Here is a 22,317-nt window from a genome sequence, read left to right as displayed (position 1 = left end):
GTTCGACATACGCGTTGGAAGCCCGAAGAGATTAAACGTTCTCAGAACAGGTGGCTTCGACAAGTGGCCTCGTCTACTTCAAGGCAGCGGTTTGAAGACCGAAGACGGAACCACTCGTGGAAACGCTGACTTCAGCTACAGCACGCATTCAAGGTTTTTTTTTTAAATTCGCGCAAGGAACGGGTACGTATACACAGGACGGCCACTGGTCTCGACCCTTGTCCAAGCGTCGCCTCGCGCTTGCCATGACATCTAAGTTCAGCGTGCGTTTCAGTGAACGTCGACGGCTATCAAGAGTAACTGCGCGCGAGCCGCGAATCTCGGAGGCCACGCGAAGTAGAGACTCGTCACTCACCTCGTCCTCCTCCATGATGAGCAGCTTGACGACGGCGATGTTGAGCAGGTTTCCGATGCTCGGGTCCTTGTAAATGTGTGCTACCTGGCACAAAGAGACCGGGCGTCGCCCTCAGTTATCCACCTCACGCGATCACCAACACAAGCGCACTGATAGGTCATCTGAACAACACATCTGAAGGTACCAATCGGCAGGTTGCTTTTGTAACACAATGATAACGTGCTGTCATGAAAGTGCCTCGAAGCTTAGGCCATCGAACGCCAAAAACACGTTCAGAACAGTAGCCATGGTCAGTTGATTGATGTGTTATCGACGCCAAGAAATCGGTTCACTCCATGACACACACATAGACACAGCGATCGATTGCATATGCGTTGATAATAATACGCATTGCTGCCCCGTTGAGTACTTCTGTCTGGTCAAGTTAACGTTTATTTTCCACGGGTTTCTTGGAAGATCATTCCAGAGACGAATGGGTTCACCCTGTAGTGGCGTACAAAAGCACTTATAATAGCCACCAGTCGCTAGATAAAAAAAGAAGTCAACTTTTATATTCCAATGCCAAAGCATTGGAGGGTAACTGACGGACCTGCTTAAGTCGTATATATAACTTTGTGGTAGAACAGCACGACCGAAGTTAAATATACGACATTCTGGCGGGATAAATTCACTTCACTTTCCGTATAACCAGTATATAGCAACATCCTCAGCCTTCTATGAAGAAATAAAAAATCCAAAATTTACAAACGTGGCTGCATCGCATACATGTTATTACCATAATCTGCAGGCTTTGTCCACCAACCTGCTTTGTAGTTTGTCAACTTACTCTAAAGGCTTACAATATGCGTGCACAATGCCCGGAAACAGCGCATATCAAATTCATCTGTAGCATTATTCTTTACCACTGGCCACTACGCCAAGTGAAGTGAGAACCGGAAGTAATAAATTATGAGAATTCTCGCCGCAGCGTCGACGTCATTTGCGTCACGGACATGACGCGTTAGATTTTTCCTGTACCTCGACTAAAACGCTTAGATGTAAAACTAATGCGTCACGAGCCGCGTCCGCCGCGTTTACACTAATTTCGCATAATCTAAGCTGAGTGCACACAATGCAAAAGTGCCGAAACGTAAGTGATAAGACGGATCCAGGCCTTCAAGGGCAGTGCCACAAGGTTTACTAAGGATGCATGGGCAGTAGGAAAAAGTGCGCGACTATAGTTAATCGAACTCTTCGATCAGAAGTGACACGAGTTACGAGCGTTTCCTTTGGCAGCACGATGCCGCTCTTCTTCTCCGCAGACAGCTAGAAGCACTGGCGTGATGTAACACCGACAGTTTTCTTGCATTGCTCTGAGTAAAAAAGAGAGAGAGGTGAAGAGCTCGTGCGCGCAATCCTTGTCTATAAATAAAGAGTGAAAGAAGAGGTATCACAATTACCACAAGTCAGATATATATATATATATATATATATATATATATATATATATATATATATATATATATATATATATATATATATATATATATATATATATATATATATATAAGTTCGAAGACGTGGAATGATGCGATCATCCCCAGATCCTTTGGACTTACCTATGGGCCATGCAAAATGGGGTTTTCTCAACACCGCCTACAGACAGACAGACAGACAGACAGACAGACAGACAGACAGACAGACAGACAGACAGACAGACAGACAGATAGACAAACAAGTGAACAAACTAACAAGCAAACAAACGAAAGCCTAAACACGGCGGCCGCAAACAGAGGGAAGTGACTAAGAGATTTACGTATAGGCGAACGCATGCATGCGTTTCTTTCTTCTTTTTTTTTATATATCGTTCTTTCTACGGGCCTTCCCAGGCTTTTTCGGACCACGACCGATGCTCTTCGAAAACGTACGACGCGTCCCGAAGACTCCATGACGCAACCGCGCTCACGCAATAAAGCATGGCCGCTGTCCGAACTCCACGCGAAGTCGCGAGTGACAGAAACGTCCGAGCTGGAGCTGAGTAATGTATAAATGAAACAGAAGTCTGTGGCAGCAGACGACACGACAGCAGACGACCGAATTTCTGACGAAGTCTATTCTGGGACGCTTCTTGGAGAGCCTAGGGCGGCGTCTGGCTTTTCGGCAGAGACGAGACAGGTTGTACAGGGGCAGGGGACGTAAGAGGATGCGGAGCAGTAAATCATTTACGGGAAGAGAACAACGTGAGATCGTCAGTACAGCATACGCTGTGTGCAACAGGCCTGTCCTCCACCGAGTTTATTGTCCATCTTAACAATGCCCAGTGTCGTGAAAATTGAAGTTAGCCAATCAGAAAGTAAGGACCACCTAACAGGCGGTATGGAGAACAGTGAAGCCTTCAGTGTCCTGTCAGCCAACGGCGAATTGTACTTGACTTCGAGCCCCGCCGCGGTGGTCTAGTGCGGTACTCGGCTGATGACGCGCAGGTCGTGAGTTAGGATCCCGGCTGCGGCGCCTGCATTTCCGATGGAGGCGAAAATGCTGTAGGCCCATGTGCTCAGATTTGGGTGCACGTTTAAGAACCCCAGCTGGTCGAACTTTCCGGAGCCCTCCACTACGGCGTCTCTCATGATCATATGGTGGTTTCGGGACGTTAATCCCCACGTATAAATCATTACTTCACTTCGACAAGTTTGTCCCGTACAGTGACCGTGAGAGAAGGAACATCGTGTCTACAAATATTGAACAAAAGTTTACTCCAACAACGGCGAAAGTTTTGTAGTGCTTCAGCGAGTCACAAATGGCGCTCCACCTTAGCAACCTTATGAAGTGCATGAATACTACGGAGTAAAGACGGCAGATCAGAAATATAAACTGCCAGGAGGGCGTTCCCACAGATATCCGTCCACACTACATTGACCAATAAGAAGCTTCAAGGAAGGATAAGGGCCACACAATTGGTGAGCTCCAGCCCGTCATCGACATACCACTGAGACTGCACCCAATTTCGAAAACAATGCTTCACTGAGATTTTTTTTTTTTGACGCATGTTTTGTCACGGGTCAAGGTGAATAAATACTACGCTATACGAGTTCAAGTACCGAACTTTGCATGGTACCAGCTACAGTTTTCACTGATTAGGGCATGCTTATTGTCTAGACGTAGTAATTATGAATGCTGGATAGTCGTTGTCTGTCGACATAAGCTGGCGACTGTTTCTGCAAGTGTCGGCGACTGCTGCTAAAAAAAGTCGGCCAACTTTGAGTGCGCTCAATTAGCAGTGTCTGGAAAAGACCGCACATTTGTTCAATCTTTTCCTCATGTGCTATGGCTCGGAAGCAGAGCTCCTAGAAAAATAAACGCTAGTTGCAAGTGCGTGCTTGTCCACGTCTGCGTTTTCCTGCTTCTGTCCGGGTATTTCATTTCATTTATTTACTCTCAAGGCCGAAACATTACATTCTTTCTCTTTTAAAAAAAATAACATGATCTCCAGTAACAAGCACACAAATCACATCAAATCCGCTGAGTAGGCAAAACATACCTTATCTTTCATTATAAGGGAAACAGTAACTGTGGATTATACCTTCATAATTAATTATAGTAACTGTTATTTGCACAAAACAGGTAAAGCATGGACGGCTGAGCAGAGAGGCGGGAACACGTAGGCTAGTTAGTATACGTGTACCGAGAATGGCAGTTCATTGTTAACCAGAATGTTGAAGAAACACAGAAAGGTACACGCACTGAAGGTAGAGCAATCAGTATATACATTTGTAAAACACGAGAAAGTAGCCTACAGGGGGCTTAAATGTAGACGCCACATGCATGTGCGGACACATTTTCTGTATAATTTGTTTAAGCGAAGTGAGTAAGTTTTGAAATTTGAAAGAGACAATTTTCACACAGTATTGTACCCCACGCCTGAGCATAGATAACCTTTCGCAATAAATGAAAAACCTTGAAATATAAGTCGGCACTTAGGGTGCTAGCCACGCTCACTCATGAGAACAAACAACCTGCTGCGGTAAGGGTTTGGCGCATTTGACCAGGCCCGATAGCATCCGCTGTGCCGCACGCAATTGTCGAGACGGAGCGCAGGCATAAAAAGAGCGCGCACGGGGGTTCACTGTGCCAAAATGCGCAGAGCGCCGTTGTTTCTTGCCGGGGCTGGCCATGGGGGGCTAAGTTGGTCTCCGGAATGCCGACACCGGAAGGAGCGTGCAGATTCCAGAGATCCTCCTCTTTAGTCGGTGAAAGCCGTTTCGGGGCATCGGGATTAGGCTTAACTTCCCGTTTGTGAGAGGTGGTTGGTTGCAAGAAGCCCACTTTATGAGAAAAGTACGCTACGGCAACCGGAGCTAAGTAAAACTTGATTATCAGCGCAGCCGACAGGATGGGACAGAAAAAAAGACAGAGTGCGCCAAGGTTTTACGTTCCATAACCACGACATCTTTATGAGGCATATAGTATAGTAAACGATTTCAGAAAATTTCGACCATCTACAAATTTCCGGAAAATCTTTATCGGTATACATGAGCCTCTGTAGTAATTTTACTTCCATCGAACTGCGACCACCCTTTCACTGAGAGACAATGTCATGGGATGTAGCCTTCAAGTGAGGTCGAATTAAGATCTCATCCTGCGACTACCTAATGGCATGCTACATTTCAGCGATAAGTTACACCATTCTGAAGTCACGTGATTATGCCATTAGTGACCTAGGGCACGCGGGGGTTTGTGCGGCGTGATTCCTCTGTGTTCCTTTGCTCAAGTGGCCGAGCAATGAGACATTCAGGTACCAACTATGGCGTCGTACTGGGCTAGTTAGTGGCGAAACGAATAACACAGCTGTTGGGTGTCGTCATTAATTCTCTTCTCGCTATGTCTTCGCGTTTCACGCTGGCCTGTTATCCATCGAGACACTCCGAAATTTCGCCTTAGCGTGCTCGAAAAACCAAATCGGGAACAGAAAATATAAGCTACAAAAATATCATGGCATTAAAGAAAAGCTGTAAATGTCCGTTTCAAGGAGCACGTACAGGAGAACTAGTCGGATGGTCAAAATCATAACATCTTAAACAACGTTTGCGACGTGACACTACTCTGGTGTCTATTTCCCAACGCACTTTAAGTTCTGAAAATTAATTTTATATTTGCTTTCCTGACAAACAGAGTGCAAATAAATTTATGGGTCATGCACGCAATAATGAAACGTCGGAACCTCGGTAAGAACACAAAATTTTGATTACTCTTTTTCTTTTTTTGTAGAAACGCAGTTGCCTATCCGCCTTCATGACCTTGTTTCCGCTAACTGTTCGGCGGTGTGGTGAAATCTCTGCTCTCGTCGCCCGCACATACGAACGTGGCATTTGACGTCGTGACGAAGACTGATGGCCGTCTGTATAATTATCATTTCTTTCTCTTTTTTATTTTGACGGAACGACGAAACTTCGCAGCGGTGCCTCTAGAGACACGTGCCAATTAGCGAAAAACTAATTGCATCTTTTCATTATTATGAAAAAGTAGTTCACTAGGGACATATCAAATAGCACACGCCTTTCAAGGAAAGTGTGTATAGATCAGCCCTCAACGTACAATTGGAGCGTTGTCACTGCTATCTCTGTGCGGCTTGTTTTGCTATATATAGTATTCGAGAATGGAGCTATTCCTCTCCTGGAGTGCTTAGTTGGCGACTCTCCACCAGTATTATCACGCATCGGCAACAAGAGAGGACGTACGGTTACTAAATGTTCGCGCTTCCACGTGGTCCGGCACGCCCAGGAAACCAACCGCCCGTGTGCAAGGACTCGAGGGCCGTCACTTAGGCTGGAGTGTTAGCAGCCCCACCCCGCAGGAGACATTGTCAATAAAGGTTTTACTCCCTCACTACGCGTAGTTTCTGCTCAAACGCTAGAGGAGATTCGACTGTATAGGATAGAGGGAATATTAGAGACATCACGTGGTTTCAGTGGTCGGGGTCAGGTGGGTGTCGGTGACTTACCGGGTCGGTATACGCAATCGCCATGCGGCCAAACGCGTTGCATTGCAGCTTACGCAATACCACCTGTCAAGACGTGCCAGCTGAGAAATAAAACTCGCACCCTCCCCCCCCCCCCCCCCATGCATTCACCTAAGACGACTTCAAGACGTCATATTCATTTGTGTTTTTTTTTTCTCACTTGATGTGTCCATCCCACTTCGCCTCTTTTCGGAAGATTTTTTGCACCGAGCGCTCTTTTACACTGCCTCCGAGATCACCTGGATTTAGCGCGGCCCCCGTGACCGGCCCAACGTTGATCAAGTGACGACGTAATGTGACGGCGTCGAGGTGTTACGTCACGTGGTGTGACGTCGTTGAACATCATGACGACGTCGCAAATTTTAGCGATACATGACGTCGGCACCTGATTATTTTTCATATCACTATACTGTTGATATCCCCGACCTGCAACGCCGGTAGAAAATCTGCACTTTGGATGAGACATCTAAAGCTTTCGCCTTATTGATAAGACTGCGTGAACAGTTTTACAGGCCCCAGTGGACCACCTCTCACGTAAACAGCGAAGGCACGCTCACACTTTGTGGATTCCACATCCATAGACCCAACACTCATTTGCAAATCCAGGTGATGTGAACATCGCGTGAGGCGGTTAATTAGCTAAGACGTTACACTCGGGGGCCACGCGTTTCACGGCATTCCTTCCGCTAACGGGCCGATTCGGGATATCGGCGAGACGCGCGAGCCCTTACTTCTTAGCAAACGCCGGTTAAACGCTGCCTGCGGGATCAGTGATGCGAACCGAGCAAGGCATGGAGTGCTCTGGCATTTCGGCAGAACACAGATAGATCTGTTCAGAACGATTTCAGCGGGAGAAGTGATGGTATATGCGATCTCCAGAGGCGTGACGTTTAGTGCATATAAGCGTCTAGAACCTTTCCTGCAATAGCTAAAGTATATGACGTTAGAGAGAGAGATAAATAGAGAGGAAAGGCAGGGAGGTTAACCAAGCTTGGCTCGGTTGGCTACCCTACACTTGGGGTGGGGGAAAAGGAGAATAATAGAACGGAAAGAGATAGAAAAGAAGGGGAGTAAGAAAGAGAAGCATGAATAGTCAGTTCGAGACTACACAGCACGGTCTCGCACAGTTCTTTCACAAGCGGTCGTGAAGTCTGGTGGTCCTTAAAAAGTACAAAAAGGCTTTCGTGGCTTTGCGCGTATGAAAAGCCGTCGGCCAAGGTCCCAGCATCTTCTCTTCCGTAAGCGGCCGTGAATCCAGCTGACAGAGCTTGGCTTCCATAATACGTCATTCAGATTGGCATGCTGGGCAATGGCATAGAATGTGCTCGAGCGTTTCCTCGCAGGCGCAGATGTTGCATGCCGAAGTGCTCGCCATTCCAAGGAGACGAGAGTACGCATTCGTAAATGCCACGCCCAACCTCATGCGACACAGTTATTGATTGATATGTGGGGTTTAACGTCCCAAAACCACTCTATGATTATGAGAGACGCCGTAGTGGAGGGCTCCGGAAATTTAGACCACCTGGGGTTCTTTAACGTGCACCCAAATCTGAGCACACGGGCCTACAACATTTCCGCCTCCATCGGAAATGCAGCCGCCGCAGCCGGGATTCGAACCCGCGCCCTGCGGGTCAGCAGCCGAGTACCTTAGCCACTAGACCACCGCGGCGGGGCCATGCGACACAGTTATGACGTTATGTCATGCTACTTACTAGTAGGCATAGTTTAAGCCGGTGTTGGTGCTACTGATCATCCTCTGTTGTTTTCGTTTTTCTTGCCTTAGCTAAACTCCCAATCGCAAAGTGAAGAGAAAGAGTGGCCGTCTTGTTGTTGCAGGAACGTACCCTCCACTGGTATGAGCCTTAGGAGGGTGTTAATCTTTATGGTCCCTAAAAACGGCGTCAGCCTTCGCCTCAGTATACACAGAGTGTACTAGCCACACCCAGCGAGTTCAAAACACAGCGCGCGGACCCTGAGCTCTGCAAATGGGCCAATGCGGCGCACACTACAGACACGCGTGGAGATATGCGGGCCGAAAGCTGTGACGTAAGCACGCAGCTTGTTTCGTTTCGCGAGAGACGCAAGCGGCGGCTCGCGAAACCACAACAGGAGCTAAGGGCGCGGAAAGTATGCGCTCGTGGCGTTACAGACAGTTCGACCGAGGCGCCGCTCTTCATACGTCAATGCACTTGGGCAGCGTCCAAAAGAGCCGCCTGTCAAGCGGCGTATATCGCTTTTCGCCCAGCAGAAACGGTTTTCTTTATTCTTGCACCTTAAGCGTTACATATTGAGAGATCGGCCAAAGCTCCGCGGTTCTGCCTCGCACCACTTAGTGTCAAACTCTCTACTTTAATGGTTTTGCACATCACATGACTGCGCAATTGGTTGTCCATGCTGGCGACTGTAGTTTACGTAGGTATGCATATAAATCACGATGCTATACGATTAAAAATGCTTATTCAAGAAAAGAAAATTCAGCGCCTTTTCTCTACACAATAAAGACGGAAGCCAGCGAAACCAGCCACTGCTGTGCTATACCTTCTGCGGCATCAGCGTCACGTTGTTTTGGCGCAAATTTGCACCTCTGTGCGCATTGACACTTCAGTTGAAGCTCTTCGTGGAGCGACCTAGTCCGTCCGACAGCGAGCCCGAAGAGAAACTTAACAAAACTAATGGGATTTCTACGTCACGAGTCATAGGCCCGCCGATTGGTGGGAAGTGCCACCGCCAAGCATCGGGACACTTGCGAAAGAGGCATCAGTAGCGACGAGAGGGCGCAAAAATTGTTTTTCTGCGTATTTGTTTGTCTGCGCCTGCGATCCGCCAGAACTCGTGCACTCGCCGCACAGCCGCAACGCACGTGCCGGCACACCTGCCGCACCCAAGCGGAGGCTGAAAGAGCATCGCCGATTGGCTTATTTGTCCCCCGCTTGCGTGCGGCAGGGGTTTCGCCACGTGCGTTGCGGCTGTGCGGCAAGCGCGTAGAACGGCCCTTAGAGCCATGCCTGAAAAATAAAAAAAAAATGGCCCCGTATCTGCATGTTACACTGCAAATGTCGTCGAAAAAGGATAATCTTGCATCTGGAGAAGGTGAACAAAACCTTTATTTAATGTTCTGCACAAGAAAATCGGTAAATGGTATTCTGGAGGCACTGCGTTAGAGTGCCTCAAGCGTGCAGCGGAGGCGAACGAGCGCATCAAGTAGCGTCACACGTGAGACACGAGCGCTATCTGGCAGTTATCTTGCAAAACGAAGCGCGCTGCATGCGCGTCCGTCTCGTAGGTGATAAGGTGTAGAACGCAAGCCTACGGGTAGGTGCCACCAGCCACCACCGTGTCGTCTTAGCAAAGCGTTCGAAACACTTGCTTTTTCATGCAAGCGTTACATGGTCAGCGCAGCGTGATAAACGCTACAGTCCTTAGAATTACTTATGTATGCCTTTTTTAGTAAAATACACACATACAGAATATTTACGTGTTGTTATGGTGCCTCGGATATGCGCAATAATTGCTTTTTATTTGACAATCGCACAAGTATGAACACTGAACCTTGAGCAATATTGGTGGGTGCTGCGGATGGGGTCGGCCGTTTGGGGCATCGTCTGGTGCCTTTTAGGGTATCGTTAAGCAGACAGACAGACAGACAGACAAGCAGACACAGACAGACAGACAGACAGACAGACAGACAGACAGACAGACAGACAGACAGACAGACAGACAGACCAAACTTTTGCATCGAACGTTCCCAAGATAGCTTAACTATCGTCTTTAAAAAAAGAATCAGCGCAGGTAACACGATACCTTCACTGCGCAGATTCGAAGAAAGCAGAGGACGGACTCACCGCAGCCATGAGTGTGAGTATGTAGTGCTTCAGGTTCTTGCCGTGGTATCGCGCCATCTTGCTGTCGGCCGCCACGAGCACCTCGACGTGCTGCTCGAGAGAATAGGAGCGCTTCCGCCGCCGCCGCTTCCGCTGGCTCGCGCTGCCCCGCTGCTGGCTGCTGCTCCACGAGTTCGAAGGCTCCTCAGCCTCCGCTGCTGGGGCAGATGCGGAAGAAACAGAAAGGCACGGTAACGTGAGGAACGTACGTAGAGATGAAGCTTAGTTACGGTTGGGGAATTGGTAAAGATTCATGAAAAAATAAGTTGACATGCAGATACGGGCACAAGAGAAGAGATCGAGGCAGCACGGGCACGGTTCAAGCAGAGACACGTCATGACATCAGCAGAAGTCTTTGGCGAATGCCATAGACGACTTATCAAACGCTAAAAATTACCGACTTCACGCGTCCCGCGAAGTATATAGCACTGGCGGGCGGGTTCTTTTGATCGAGGAGCAAGGTTGCTGCTCCAGCCACTTGTTCGCGGTTACAGTCATGACAGATTCACTGGCAACGCTGCCCATTCTCCAATGACACTGCTGGTTTATGCCCAGAAACTGCTTGCTCCATCCCGCCCTTAAGCCTCTTACACTTACAAAACAGACAACCCACCAAAGCGTTCATCGCGAAGTCAACATCGAGCTGTGGAAAAGTACCTGCTTGTTCTTTCATTCTCTCTCTCTCTCTCTCTCTCTCTCTCTGTGTGTGTGTGTGTGTGTGCGTGTGTGTGCGTGCGCGTGTGCGTGCGTGCGCGTGTGTGTGTGTGTGTGTTTGTGTGTGTGTGTGTACGCTCACACGCGTAAATAACAGAGTAGCAGAGTGAAGCAACCGTAACCTGGTACCGACAGTTGGCGACAACTTACGCCCTGTGATGCCAGCGCCAGACGAAAACAAAACGCGATAAAAAGACACAAACGATAAAGAACCCTGGACAAGTGCTCGGCTCGCCCACGAGGTGACCGCTGTGCCGCGGCCGCCCGTGGCCGTGCTTTACCGAGACTTCTCGCATTACACAACAACGCTGCGATCGCTGTCGGAAACACCCAACGGGTCGACACGGTGACCTCGCCACACAAGACGTCCCACGCGCTCAAGATTCTTGTCAAGACCCGTGCACGCTTGGCGCTTCGACTTGCGAAGCGACCTCACCTTCAGGACCTATAGCCTCCACTTGAAGAAAGGCGCGCTGGGACACTCCAGCGTCTTAATTACCCTACAACGAGTGCAACAGCGCGAACAGAGGATGAGGTCACAGAGACAAACAAAAACGAGCGCTAACTGCCAACTGAGTTTAGTGAGCAGAAACGAAAGTTTATGTAAACCAGAACCACAATGAACAATAACATGTGTCGAATGATGAGCTAAGGTTAAGCGAAAGGTTGAGCAAGCCATGGAAGCCAAGAAAGACATGCGAGAAAGCGTGGATAAAACAATGAGAAAAATGTGGCTACTGTGCAATTGTTTTTCATTTCCCGCTATAGCACTCGTCACGACATGCCAACTAGCACAAGCCGTTACGCTTCTAAGTCTTAGCCAACTCCGTTTCAAGCTCGGCTATTTACGACGCATACCGGCGGGAGTAATCTAAACCATTCACACCCTATCAGTAATGCCCTGCACTCATCCTAAACCAGCTTACATTAAAGAGCTAGGGAAACTCTGCACCAGTGGTGAGAAGCCTGAGGTACCAGCGGAGCTCGTAGGGATTCCCCTCTCCTCCTCGCACTCAAATCCCTATTTCTACATCTCTGTATTTTCTTTCTCCTATCTATACACCTCTCGGTTTCTCCTATATATCTATCTCTCGCTCTACATGTGTTTTTATTTCTTGCCTGTTTCTATCTTTCATGAACATTGTATGGTTGTGTCTTGATTTTTCTCTTTCCTCCTTTTGCACCTCCTCTCTCTCGCATCCCATATTCACTTGGTGTTTCGTGCTCTGCTAGCCCCTCGCCTTCAGATACGCGGTTTCGAATCTCACCTGGAGAAAAAAAAAACTATCCCCTGAAATTCTTCTTTTTGTATATTATTTGTCTCCCTCTCTCTGTACTCATTGTCTCGTCGATTAGAAGTGTTTCTCGCTTCGCAGAAATCAGCGTTTGACGAAGAAGAGGAGGAAGACAGCACGCACCAGTTTATGATGATGTTTTTCTGGCGACAACGTGTGAACTACGTCGAGCTACAACAACTTCACTGTTACTAATTATTCATCGTACTGAGCCAATAACTACACATTTGTCTCGCATGCAATGACAATAGGGCCATAGAGTCTCATATAAATACACTAGAGACAACTCTGGCGCTTGTGTCTATGAGAGCTGCAACGCACGGCGTTTCGGCAAGCGTGGGAATAATGGATAGTACAGGAATTTGTCAAATCTTCATTCTTCTGGCTCCGTTTGGCTTCGCGTCACTTGAAGCGGCTTCGTCGCGAAATACAAATTAGCAAACGTTCAACAGTTACACTTCGCTGCCTTAACCTTTTAGTTTCACCATTTCAAAGTTCAAAGCCATCCGTTCTTTTATTCGAAATAAAACCACAACACTACGAAAACCAAAGCTTCAGGTGCGTTCAAAGCGCGCAAGCACAATGACTGTAGGCGAATCCATGTACTACCCATAATTTCCACGATCGCTGAACGATCGCAGCGCCAGAGTGCCCCGTACTTAATTTTAGGAAATTCTACGAATAAGCCTTGACATGACGCGAGCGAGCTTGTTCGTCCCGCTTGATCGTACTTTAGGAATGGTTGCTCATTTGTCCTGTTCAGGACAAATGAGCAACCAGATGGTATATAAAAGTATACGAAGCTCTGATTACGACTGAAGGTAGGTAGAGAAGTGGACAGCTCTCAGTGTTGGTCATTCCAAAGTCTTCAAAAAGGCACCACGAGGAAAAAGTAATGAACCAACTCAAGGGAGTAAAGAAAATCGAACGCACACAAGCCGCGCGAATACAATCCACAACCGCAGAAACGGTGTCACTGCACTGTTCGATCATATAAGTGAAAGTATAAAGATCAGCATGTCAGGTAATACTTGTTTCTTCATATTCTTGGTTTTTTATTTGAATTATTCATATACCCTTTTTATCTACATGCTTGACACCACGTCATTTCTCATAAGTTCCTTCTAAGAACTGACCCTTTGCTTGTTAGGCATTTTCGTTTGTTAGAAATTTCACTTTTCGTATATGTTTCTATAGTTTACTTCAGCCTCACTGGTCTTTAATTTAAATGTCTTGCCACGTGGTACTCAGCGTTTCCCTGCTTGTAGGTGAGAGCCACCAGAAATGTGTCATCATCATCATCATCAAAACTCTTCGTCATTATTAAACCCCTACATTAAGGCCTTGAGGTATTGTAAATAAATAATGTAAATAAATCATCATCATCATCCCCACCACCACCACGTAACAGTTACTTGCAGTGTTCATCGGCGCGTCTCATCGGGGCCCCTTAATTAATATTACGCTCGATAAAGCATTCGTAGCGAACCATAAGGGTTGTAAATGTCATCGTTACAAAGAATTACGCTTTATCAATGATCATCATTGACCCGAATGAACGTGCACTGCTCACGGGCACGCGTGCATCGTTGAAAATCATTCGTTCGGTCAGACTTCCGTCGTCGATCGCCCGCTCAACGAGCTCATCAAAGCAGACGCAGGATCTCGACAGCGCGCTCGCTACGTGCGTTCTCCAGCAAGGCATCGGTTTACAGAAAGAGCATCGAGCCGTACAGGTGAGCACATTTGTCACTGTAGTATAGAGCTCTGAACTTTCACGTCTTCAGTTTTCGGTCTCCGGGGTGCCATCCTGGGCACTGTCTCAACTATATACGGCCTAATGTCGAATTTGCCGGTCTTGTCATCTCTCAAAGAAGGTGTCTTGACAAAGCCCTCGTATCGTGCTGACGGTCCCCCCCCCCCCCCCTTCACCTCTTTTTTTTTTTCGTTCAGGTCCTCGAGAAACCTTTGGATCGTATATACACCCCGTTGGTTTATTCGCTTTAATCCACTGTTCCGGATACCAAGAGCGAGATTATTGAAGCAGATTGTTCAAAATTACTGGTCTAACGAAAAAGATCCCTTTCCCCGGCAAATTTTCATTGGATTCAGTGTTGTCATAATCGAGAATTAAGGAACTGATTGAACCCCAAAACTCGATTCAATGAAGTATTTCCTGAAGTAAACGAGCGAAAAAGCGGTGACTTCATTCGAATTTCGACTGATACGGATTTTTATTCGTGCGTTTCTAACGTTATTGCGGTAGAATATCTATAGATGCACTGTCGACGGTCCTGGCGTTGTACAAACGAGGCTTCACGCACCGCCAGTGTACGGAAGAACGAACACTGAAGACAGTATGACTTTTACGCATACCAAATGATTACACACACGGTATGGTTGCATTGGTTATTTCAACGTTTGTGCGACAAACTGCGACAAACTGCACTGATATTCTTCACGCACTTTTGTCGCTTGGCCTGCTCTCAGAGTCTCGCTATTCGTTTTCCGCGCCATCGCACATCGATAGCCTGCCACAGCTTCACGTACATGACCCACGTTTTTCGGACATGTCATGGGCCTCGCTCAGGAAAATTTGATGCGAGCAGGTGAGGGCTGGCAACTAAAGCCGTGTCGTGGTATCTCTAGGGTGTCATCATCAGCACTTATTAACTCTAAAGTGGGAGGGGGACGGTGCCGGGGGTCACAGAGTAGAAATGAGTGATAGTTCAGCAAATTCTTAGCACGAAAACCCAATAGGTTAAAAAATGCAAAACACGCAAGATAAACAAATATTTTACGAAGAATGTTCGCTAAAAAGAGGCGTATAGTAGGATGATGGGAGGAAGCGAAAATTAAAATTATTGGCAAAAAAGAAACTACGTATTTCATTTTTTTGGAAATATCGATGAAGTTCTTTCCGAATATTACGACATTCTAGATTTAACGAAATAAATCAAGCGGGACCATGATCCTTCCGTTAAAATGAGCTTCAACTATATTCTATATTCCACCCGACAGGGGAAACTACGATGGCCACATTGAAGAGAACCGCCAGCAAGCTTCAGCATGAAGGCCGCGATCAAAAGCATGCAGAGCCACATGGGCAGGCGCAGCCAACTCCGAATGCGAACACTGCGCCACCGGCGGCGGCGGCGATCCCTCCCGCACCGGCGGCGATCGCGCTGCGTCCAAGCGGGTCCCGCGACAGCAGCTCTTCGTCGTCGACTTCGTGGAGCACTAGCATGCCCGAGGAGTACGGCACCTTGGACTCGACGAGTACGTCGACCAGCACGGCCACGTTGAGGAGCGGAGGAAGAGGCAAGCGTCGGCACAGCCACACCGCGTACCCCGGTCGCAGAAAGGGGTCCACCGACACCGGCACCGAGACGGAGCCGCAGGAGTGAGTTGGCCCGACTGACTTTACTTACCCAGGGCGAAAAACACACGTATGGTGCTAAGAGGCGGTATAATTAGCTTAACTTCCGTTCCAAGCGTTTTCGTGAACCACGAACTATAAACGCTGTTTTTCTATTTTGGGAGCCCAACATTAAACAGTTGCAAGCAAACTTTAGACCTCAAAGTGGCACCTTCATTTCATAAAAATCACTATATGTAATCTCGAGCGATTTCACAAGCACGTCTATATATCGTAAAGTGCACACGCGGTGCGCGGCATAACAGTGTCTACGGGGCTGGCCAAAAGTCGCCATCATCTAACGCCGCCTGCGAACATTTGACCACATCTGTGCCGCCTGCTAATCCACTGAAACACTAAATTCGCGGTGAGCATGGGCCAGGCGCCCCAATCCTGTTTCGCCGACCCCATAGCCGCACGGTTCTTAGCCAACTAATTGGGGCATTCTGGTAAATTATTGCAAAGTGTGCGAAATCAGGGAAAGGACAACACGAAAAAAATACGCAAGAGACAAACAAGCCGACTAGGGCCGACTTTGTTACGTCTCTGACAGACGCACCAAAGTCACCAAGGCACTGTTCCTCAAGACGACAGTTCGGTGACTGCGAAAGAGAGTAAGCTGAAGTGGTTGCTCGGGCAACTTGGTACGACGTACGTAGCATGAAAACAAAAAGAGACTGCAAAAGACGGACGACTATAAAAAACAAGGGGGACAGAGACAGTAGCGAAGATGGCTGTGTCGATCTTTTGAAGCGTAAGCTACACTAGCCAAGCCTGAACAATTTCGCGTGCCTTACGCTGAGCAGTGCTGCACATGCGCGAGGAGTACTGACGTCCCAAGGGGCACAATTGGCGTGTCTGAGAAGAACTGGAAGTTCCTAGAGTGGCGTTGCCACTATAGCGGCCTGCCGCATGACTCGCGCGAGCTTGCTCGCTAGTCCAACCGTCCGTCCGGCAGTGAGCATGATAACAAAGCTAATCCTATAGACAACCGGAGGAGGAGGAGGAGGAGGAGGAGGAGGGGGAATAAATTAGGAAGGACAGGGAGGTTAACCAGTTCTCAGACCGGCTGGCTACCCTGTACTGGGGAAGGGGGATAAAGGGTGAGAGAAAAAAGACGTTGTAAAAAAAAAGAGAGAGAAGGTCATCAGGCGATCCACGACGCTGTTTACAGTCTGTCTCTCAGACCACTTGCCCGCACAAAGCGCAACAACGCTCTCAATGCCTTGCGTGCAGAGGACGGTCTCGGCCAGTGTCCTAATACCCTTTTTTCCGACGATTGGCGATTGTCTATTCTATCTAAAGCTTTTGACAGTTCTTTTTTTGGCACGCTGAAGCGGGGACACTCGCAGAGAAAATGGGAGAAAATCTCTGCGCAGCCACAGTTGTCACATGTCGGGCTTCTGGCCATTCCGATTCGAAACGAATAAGCATTCGTGAAGGCCACCCCAATCCACCGACGGCACAAAAGTGTCTCCTCTGCTCTGGATATTCCTGATGGAAGACGGAGCTGTAGGTGCGGGTCCAAATTATGAAGACGGACGTTGGTGAATGCCGGTGAATTCCACTGAGCGAGTGTCAGTTCTCGTGCAAGTGATCGAAGCCTTGCAGCGGCGTCCGTTCTTGATAATGGTATAGCTACACAAGGGGCATCATCATGAGCAGTTCGGGCTGCTTCATCTGCACGGTCGTTTCCATCAATGCTGCAGTGGCCTGGTATCCATTGATACGCTATGTCATGTTGTTTCTCTATAGCCCGGTGATGAAGCAGTCGTATTACCGCAATTAGCTGTTCGTTTGGTCCATGACGATATGGCGAGGCAATTCCCTGGAGAGCTGCTTTGGAGTCGGAGCATATTAACCATGTCTGTTGCGGTTCTTCAACTAGAAACTCCAGAGCGGCACGAATGGCGGCGAGTTCTGCCGCCGTGGATGATGTCAGATGCGAGGTCCTGAACTTTATCGTGATGGATTTCTCCGGAATCACCACTGCGCCTGTTGAACTTGTTGAAGTGACCGACCCATCCGTGTAAATGTGAATGCGTCCACTGTGTTTCTCTTGTAGAAACAGTAATGTTGTTTGTTTTAGGGCCAAATTTGACAAATTTTTCTTCTTTTGCAATCCGGGGAAGGTTATCAGGGCTTCCAGTGGATGTAGACACCACAATGGTAACGACGGTCTTGCTGCGTGCGTGAAGTTCGTGGGAATCACCGTGCGATGTGGGGCAATAATAGAGCAGAACGCAGAGCATGGCCTGAAAGTTGGAAGGGAGGCGAGGTGATGCGATTGAATCCGGGTGGCATGTCTTATGTGCGTTCCTAAAGCATCGACACGAATGTAGGTTGTGATAGGGTGTTCATGAGCGATTGCGACAGTCGCTGCTGAGGATGCGCATCTCGGCAGCCCGAGGCATATTCTCAGTGCTTGAGCTTGTAATGACTGGAGGACGTGTACGTTTGTTATGCGGGCCTTACCAAGCACAGGTAGGCTGTAGCGCATGAAGCCAAGAAAAAGTGCAGCATACAGTTGAAGCATAGCTCGTGCCGATGCACCCCATGATTTTCCCGCAAGAAACCTTAGGACGTGGGTGATCATGATCAGTTTCTTCTTCTTGTAAGCGATATGAGGGCTCCAAGACAAATCACGATCTATTATTACTCCCAGGAAACGGTGAGTCTTTTGATAGCTGATTGTGTGTCCATTAATTCTGATGCGGTATGGCGTCATTGTCTTGCGCGTAAACGCAACTAGTGAGCATTTCTCATATGACAGCTCCAGTCCTCGTCTTTGAAGGTAGTTTGACGTCAGTGTAGCCGCTGTCTGAAGCCTGGCTCGTACGTGTAGACGCGTGACCCCTGATGTCCAGATGCAGATGTCGTCCGCGTATATCGATAGACAACCGGAAAACCTACAAGAATAATGAGCCGAACCTCAGCTCACGCTACGTATATCCTGGCACAGCCAAGCCAAGCTACAGCTCATTTTTTTTTCTAGCCATCTGTCCTTCGCACTGTTTTATGAGAAGATAGTAAGCGCCTGCCATGTGTACGCTTCGCGCACTGCAAAGGAACTCGGGGTTGATGACGCTGTCTCAGGCTGTTCAAACCCGCTTAACAAAGGCTTGTTCGCGATGCTTCCTGGTTCCGTCGAGTTCCTTGTAACGCGACCACAGCGTTACAAGGAACGTGTGGACCACCTGCAGGACGACGTCGTGCTTTGTGCCCCCGACGGGACGCTGATATCAGGATGAACACATTCTTGCAGACAGACTCACGCACAGTGGCGCTTGCTAAGACAGAACTGCCAGGACAAACGTAACAGCACGTAAGCGCCATGCCATCAAGTGCACACAACTTACTGTCGTCACTTTCTCCTAACTAACTCACGCCTGGGTCCTTTAAATTGATTTCGGATAACGAACAGAACCCCCGTCCGGTCGATCGTAGTCACTTTTTGTTTATTCGTTTTTTTTCTCGGCAGTAAAAGGGGAACCAAGTTCTGGATTTACACCGTGGTGGCCACCACGCTCGTCATCGCCACGACCAGCGCTATCGGCATGTCGCTGCGCGCAACCGAAGCCGCGACGCCAGAGCCGCCGGAGTACACCCTGCCCAAAGGCGTGACGGTCACCGCGCCGACAGCGCCCAAGTGTAACTGCGCCACGGCGAGTCCCGGTAGCCCCGAAGCAGGGAGGCGTCGGCGGCACTCGAAGACCGAAAGCCCGGACGAGTTGGCGGCGAGCGGCGGCAACGCCAGCGACGTCGAGCGGCTCGACGACGAGAAGGGGGAGGACGCCGTGCCAGATGACGGCGTGCCGCAGAAGGTGAGACGCGAGACGTCAGTTTCGCAAGCTCATTTGAATAGCCCGCTCTCTTATGTCATCTTGAAGTCTTCATCTCACTGAGGGCATCTCTCCGCCACATAACTGAAACAGTGTATTCACAAGTCCGATTGTCTCTGGAAGTACTCAACTTCCGCACTATTTCGTACGCTACACACTGACAACAGTGACAGGTTCTTCCATTGGCTCATCATGGTTATTAATGTGGCCTTAACTATTGATACTCTGAGCTGGTGTTGGTTGTAATCTTCAGTATTCATCACTACAACAGTAACGTGGTCTAAAATTACAGTGAAGTAGACGTGCTTCACATCTAACCCAATGCTTGAGTTGTCTTGGCTGCCAAGCTTACAATGACCTACCACCTATACATACAGCGATACAGCGGTAAGCTGCCCTCTTTTATGAAAGCTATCGAATAACGCCGCCTTTCTCCTCCTTGCGTCATCTATGTGCACCCTCAGCCCTTTCCCCATATACAAAAGTTCCCATTTCCTCAAAACTCGCAGAAGGTGGCCGGCAAGGCTACGCGGTCCCTCGTCGCGTTCAAGATCGGACCGGGACGACCAAAGAACGTCGGCGAGTCAGCCACATCGCCAAAGCCCGCCATTCGAAACCGCACAAGCGCGCGAAAGACGTCAAAGCCGCGCGCGAGGCGACGAGAACAGCCCCGGTCCGCGAAGAAGCGGGCGACGATCAAGAACGCCGCCGGAAAGAGCACCGCCAGCGCTACCTCGAGGACTTCACCTCCTGGGTCCACGAAGACGGTCGAGTCGTTCGTGCAGCCCGAAGTCAACGAGGCGGCCGACTGGGAGCGGGAGAGACCGCTAGTCAACGCTGAACGGCGGTCGTCGAATGCTGCGGCCAAGCCTAGCGACGGCACAGAGAAAGGCGGCGCCCTGAACGCGGCAGCGCGCCACGCCGCTGGCACTGCTGCGTTTACTAAGCGTCGAAGACGCGGCTCAGGCTGAAAAGAACGGAGACAACGCGTGCGAACGTCTGAAAGGCGGGCACAGATAACCACAGCCCTCGTAGCGGTCGTGAACCGATTGCTAATAAAGACAACTAGTAATTTAAAGTAAAGGTTAGTAATGGTGCACGGTCAACAACGTGTCCGCTTGATTTGATCACCCCACTACAATAAAATATCTGTTACAAGCATGGTGAGCATTATATATAGGTAAGATCAAGGTTAGAGAACTAATTAAATGCTTCGCAACATCATGGAAGAACGAACCATGCACCCCGGAGTTTAAGAGTACACATGTTTGAACATTTGGCGCACATGCTTAAACAAAGCTGAATGTTTATCAACAAAACCGCGTTCTAATTTCTACTGCACATTCGCAACGCCCGCCGTTTTTTTATTCTTTAGACAAAGCAGATGGTGACGATGACATATGTACGGCGCTCCCCCGAAAAGGGGAAAAACTCAAGAACCAGGCGGCATGACTGCGAAGCTAATATCAAGCTGGGAAATTAGTTTACAATTAAAACTTTGCATAAATGAAAACGTTTACTGAGCAAGTGGTCGGACCATCTAAGCTTTCCGATTACGTAACGACGAACTTCAAACCAAGAATTTCAATAGCACGGTAATCTTTTTGTCGCTTCGATGCATTCGAACACAGTATAGCAGACATCCCTGTGCGAGTAACCTAATGAAAAGCCGCCAAGTGATAACATTACTGTAACATTTACTGCTTGTACAAACTTCAGAAATGGGGCTTCTAGGAATCTTTTTCTCTGACGAGGGTATCATTCGACACAATAAAAATAAATGTTCAACTAATTCTGAACTGTTGCTACCGTCTTCAACCATACCGAGACAAAGCTACACACAACAGGCAATCTTTCCCCCCCCCCCCCCCCCCGAAGAACGTCTTCTTCACATATCCCAAGAAACGTGTGCGCTATTAAACTTTATGGTTAGCAACTGTGAAAAGACCGCAAAAAGCCATCGGCAATGTCATCGGCATTCAGGAACGCGCCGCACGTGCACGCCTCGCGGTGCACTCGAGCGAACGCTCAACGCGTCGGGACACGTCGCCATTCCACTCGGACTCGCCGGTCACGTCGGTTGCAACCTGACCCCGCTCCCGAACCACCGGCACTGACCTCCCTTTACTGCGTCTTCGAGCACCCTGTCCTCTATCTTCCATCACGGTCCGGCATTCCACGCCACGTACGCTTATCCCCTTATACGGAGTTCCAGAGCCGCGGCTGCTATTTTAAGCGAACGTAGTCCAGCATCCCGGACCAGCAGGAGAAATGTCCGTCGTCATGGTGGGACCGTTCCCGGGCCCGTTCGACAGGTCGCACTACTCGGATTCGTGCAGCGGCAACCCGACCGACGTCCAGCCGCGCCCACCCAATGCTCAAGGTCTGGGGCAGCGACCGCCGCGGCCCACAGACCCGCACCTCACTTTGCTAAAGGAGCAGGAGCCACCGCGGACGTCAGGAACCGCACGGGACGTCGTCGCTTACAGCACGGTGCGGAAAGACTACGGAGCGTCATCGCCGGTACGTGCTTGTTGCGCCTTAACCCTACAGCGTAAGATGGTAAGCCTAACCACACGTACGCGCTACAGCACGCGGTTTGTTCACGTGGCGTCGCACCATGATCCTATCGAATGAGAGGCTGCGCACTTTCATGGAGTTGCACATATTCCTTCTCCATAAAAAAAAAGCGACGCTCATAGGGAGAGGGCAGGCCATGCACCGACGTATTTCGCAGCGTACTTGTTGTTACGCGCCATTTCAGTCCCTTAACGTCTCCCTTCTAGCCCTCGGACGGGCAACCCGTGAGACGCACGT

The 22,317-nt window shown here is 49.0% G+C and overlaps 2 protein-coding genes across 7 annotated transcripts in view; one reads left to right on the top strand and one right to left on the bottom strand.

Annotated features, from left to right (window-relative positions):
- Positions 1-22,317, bottom strand: part of AdamTS-A (ADAM metallopeptidase with thrombospondin type 1 motif A) — a 439,465-nt gene that overhangs the window by 78,971 nt on the left and 338,177 nt on the right. For 4 of the 6 annotated variants that reach the window (XM_075873573.1, XM_075873569.1, XM_075873570.1 and 1 more), the window contains 2 exons: positions 10,193-10,389; positions 356-439 (listed from right to left, as the gene is read on the bottom strand). In XM_075873573.1, coding sequence (XP_075729688.1) covers positions 356-439; positions 10,193-10,389 — 281 coding nt within the window. Of the gene's footprint in view, positions 1-355; positions 440-10,192; positions 10,390-22,317 lie in introns of those variants that run through there. The other 2 variants (XM_075873571.1, XM_075873574.1) reach the window with 2 other exon arrangements.
- LOC119165016 (uncharacterized) lies at positions 13,691-21,329 on the top strand. The gene is made up of 4 exons (XM_075872803.1): positions 13,691-13,976; positions 15,262-15,643; positions 19,140-19,482; positions 20,010-21,329. Exons 2-4 carry the CDS (start codon positions 15,273-15,275, stop codon positions 20,469-20,471), a joined length of 1,176 nt encoding a protein of 391 aa, XP_075728918.1. The 5' UTR covers positions 13,691-13,976; positions 15,262-15,272; the 3' UTR covers positions 20,472-21,329.

The sequence above is a fragment of the Rhipicephalus microplus genome, chromosome 9, assembly GCF_043290135.1.
Source record: "Rhipicephalus microplus isolate Deutch F79 chromosome 9, USDA_Rmic, whole genome shotgun sequence".
Taxonomy (NCBI): Eukaryota; Metazoa; Arthropoda; class Arachnida; order Ixodida; family Ixodidae; genus Rhipicephalus; species Rhipicephalus microplus.
Note: the sequence above shows the minus strand (reverse complement) of the source record. Positions and strands in the feature narration are given on the sequence as shown.

Excerpts from the sequence above, each read along its gene's own strand:
- LOC119165016 (XM_075872803.1), top strand. The coding sequence starts at position 15,273 with ATGGCCACATTGAAGAGAACCGCCAGCAAGCTTCAGCATGAAGGCCGC. Across the intron at positions 15,644-19,139 it reads ACCGAGACGGAGCCGCAGGA|TAAAAGGGGAACCAAGTTCT; the intron begins GTGAGTTGGCCC and ends TTTTCTCGGCAG. Across the intron at positions 19,483-20,009 it reads ATGACGGCGTGCCGCAGAAG|AAGGTGGCCGGCAAGGCTAC; the intron begins GTGAGACGCGAG and ends CAAAACTCGCAG.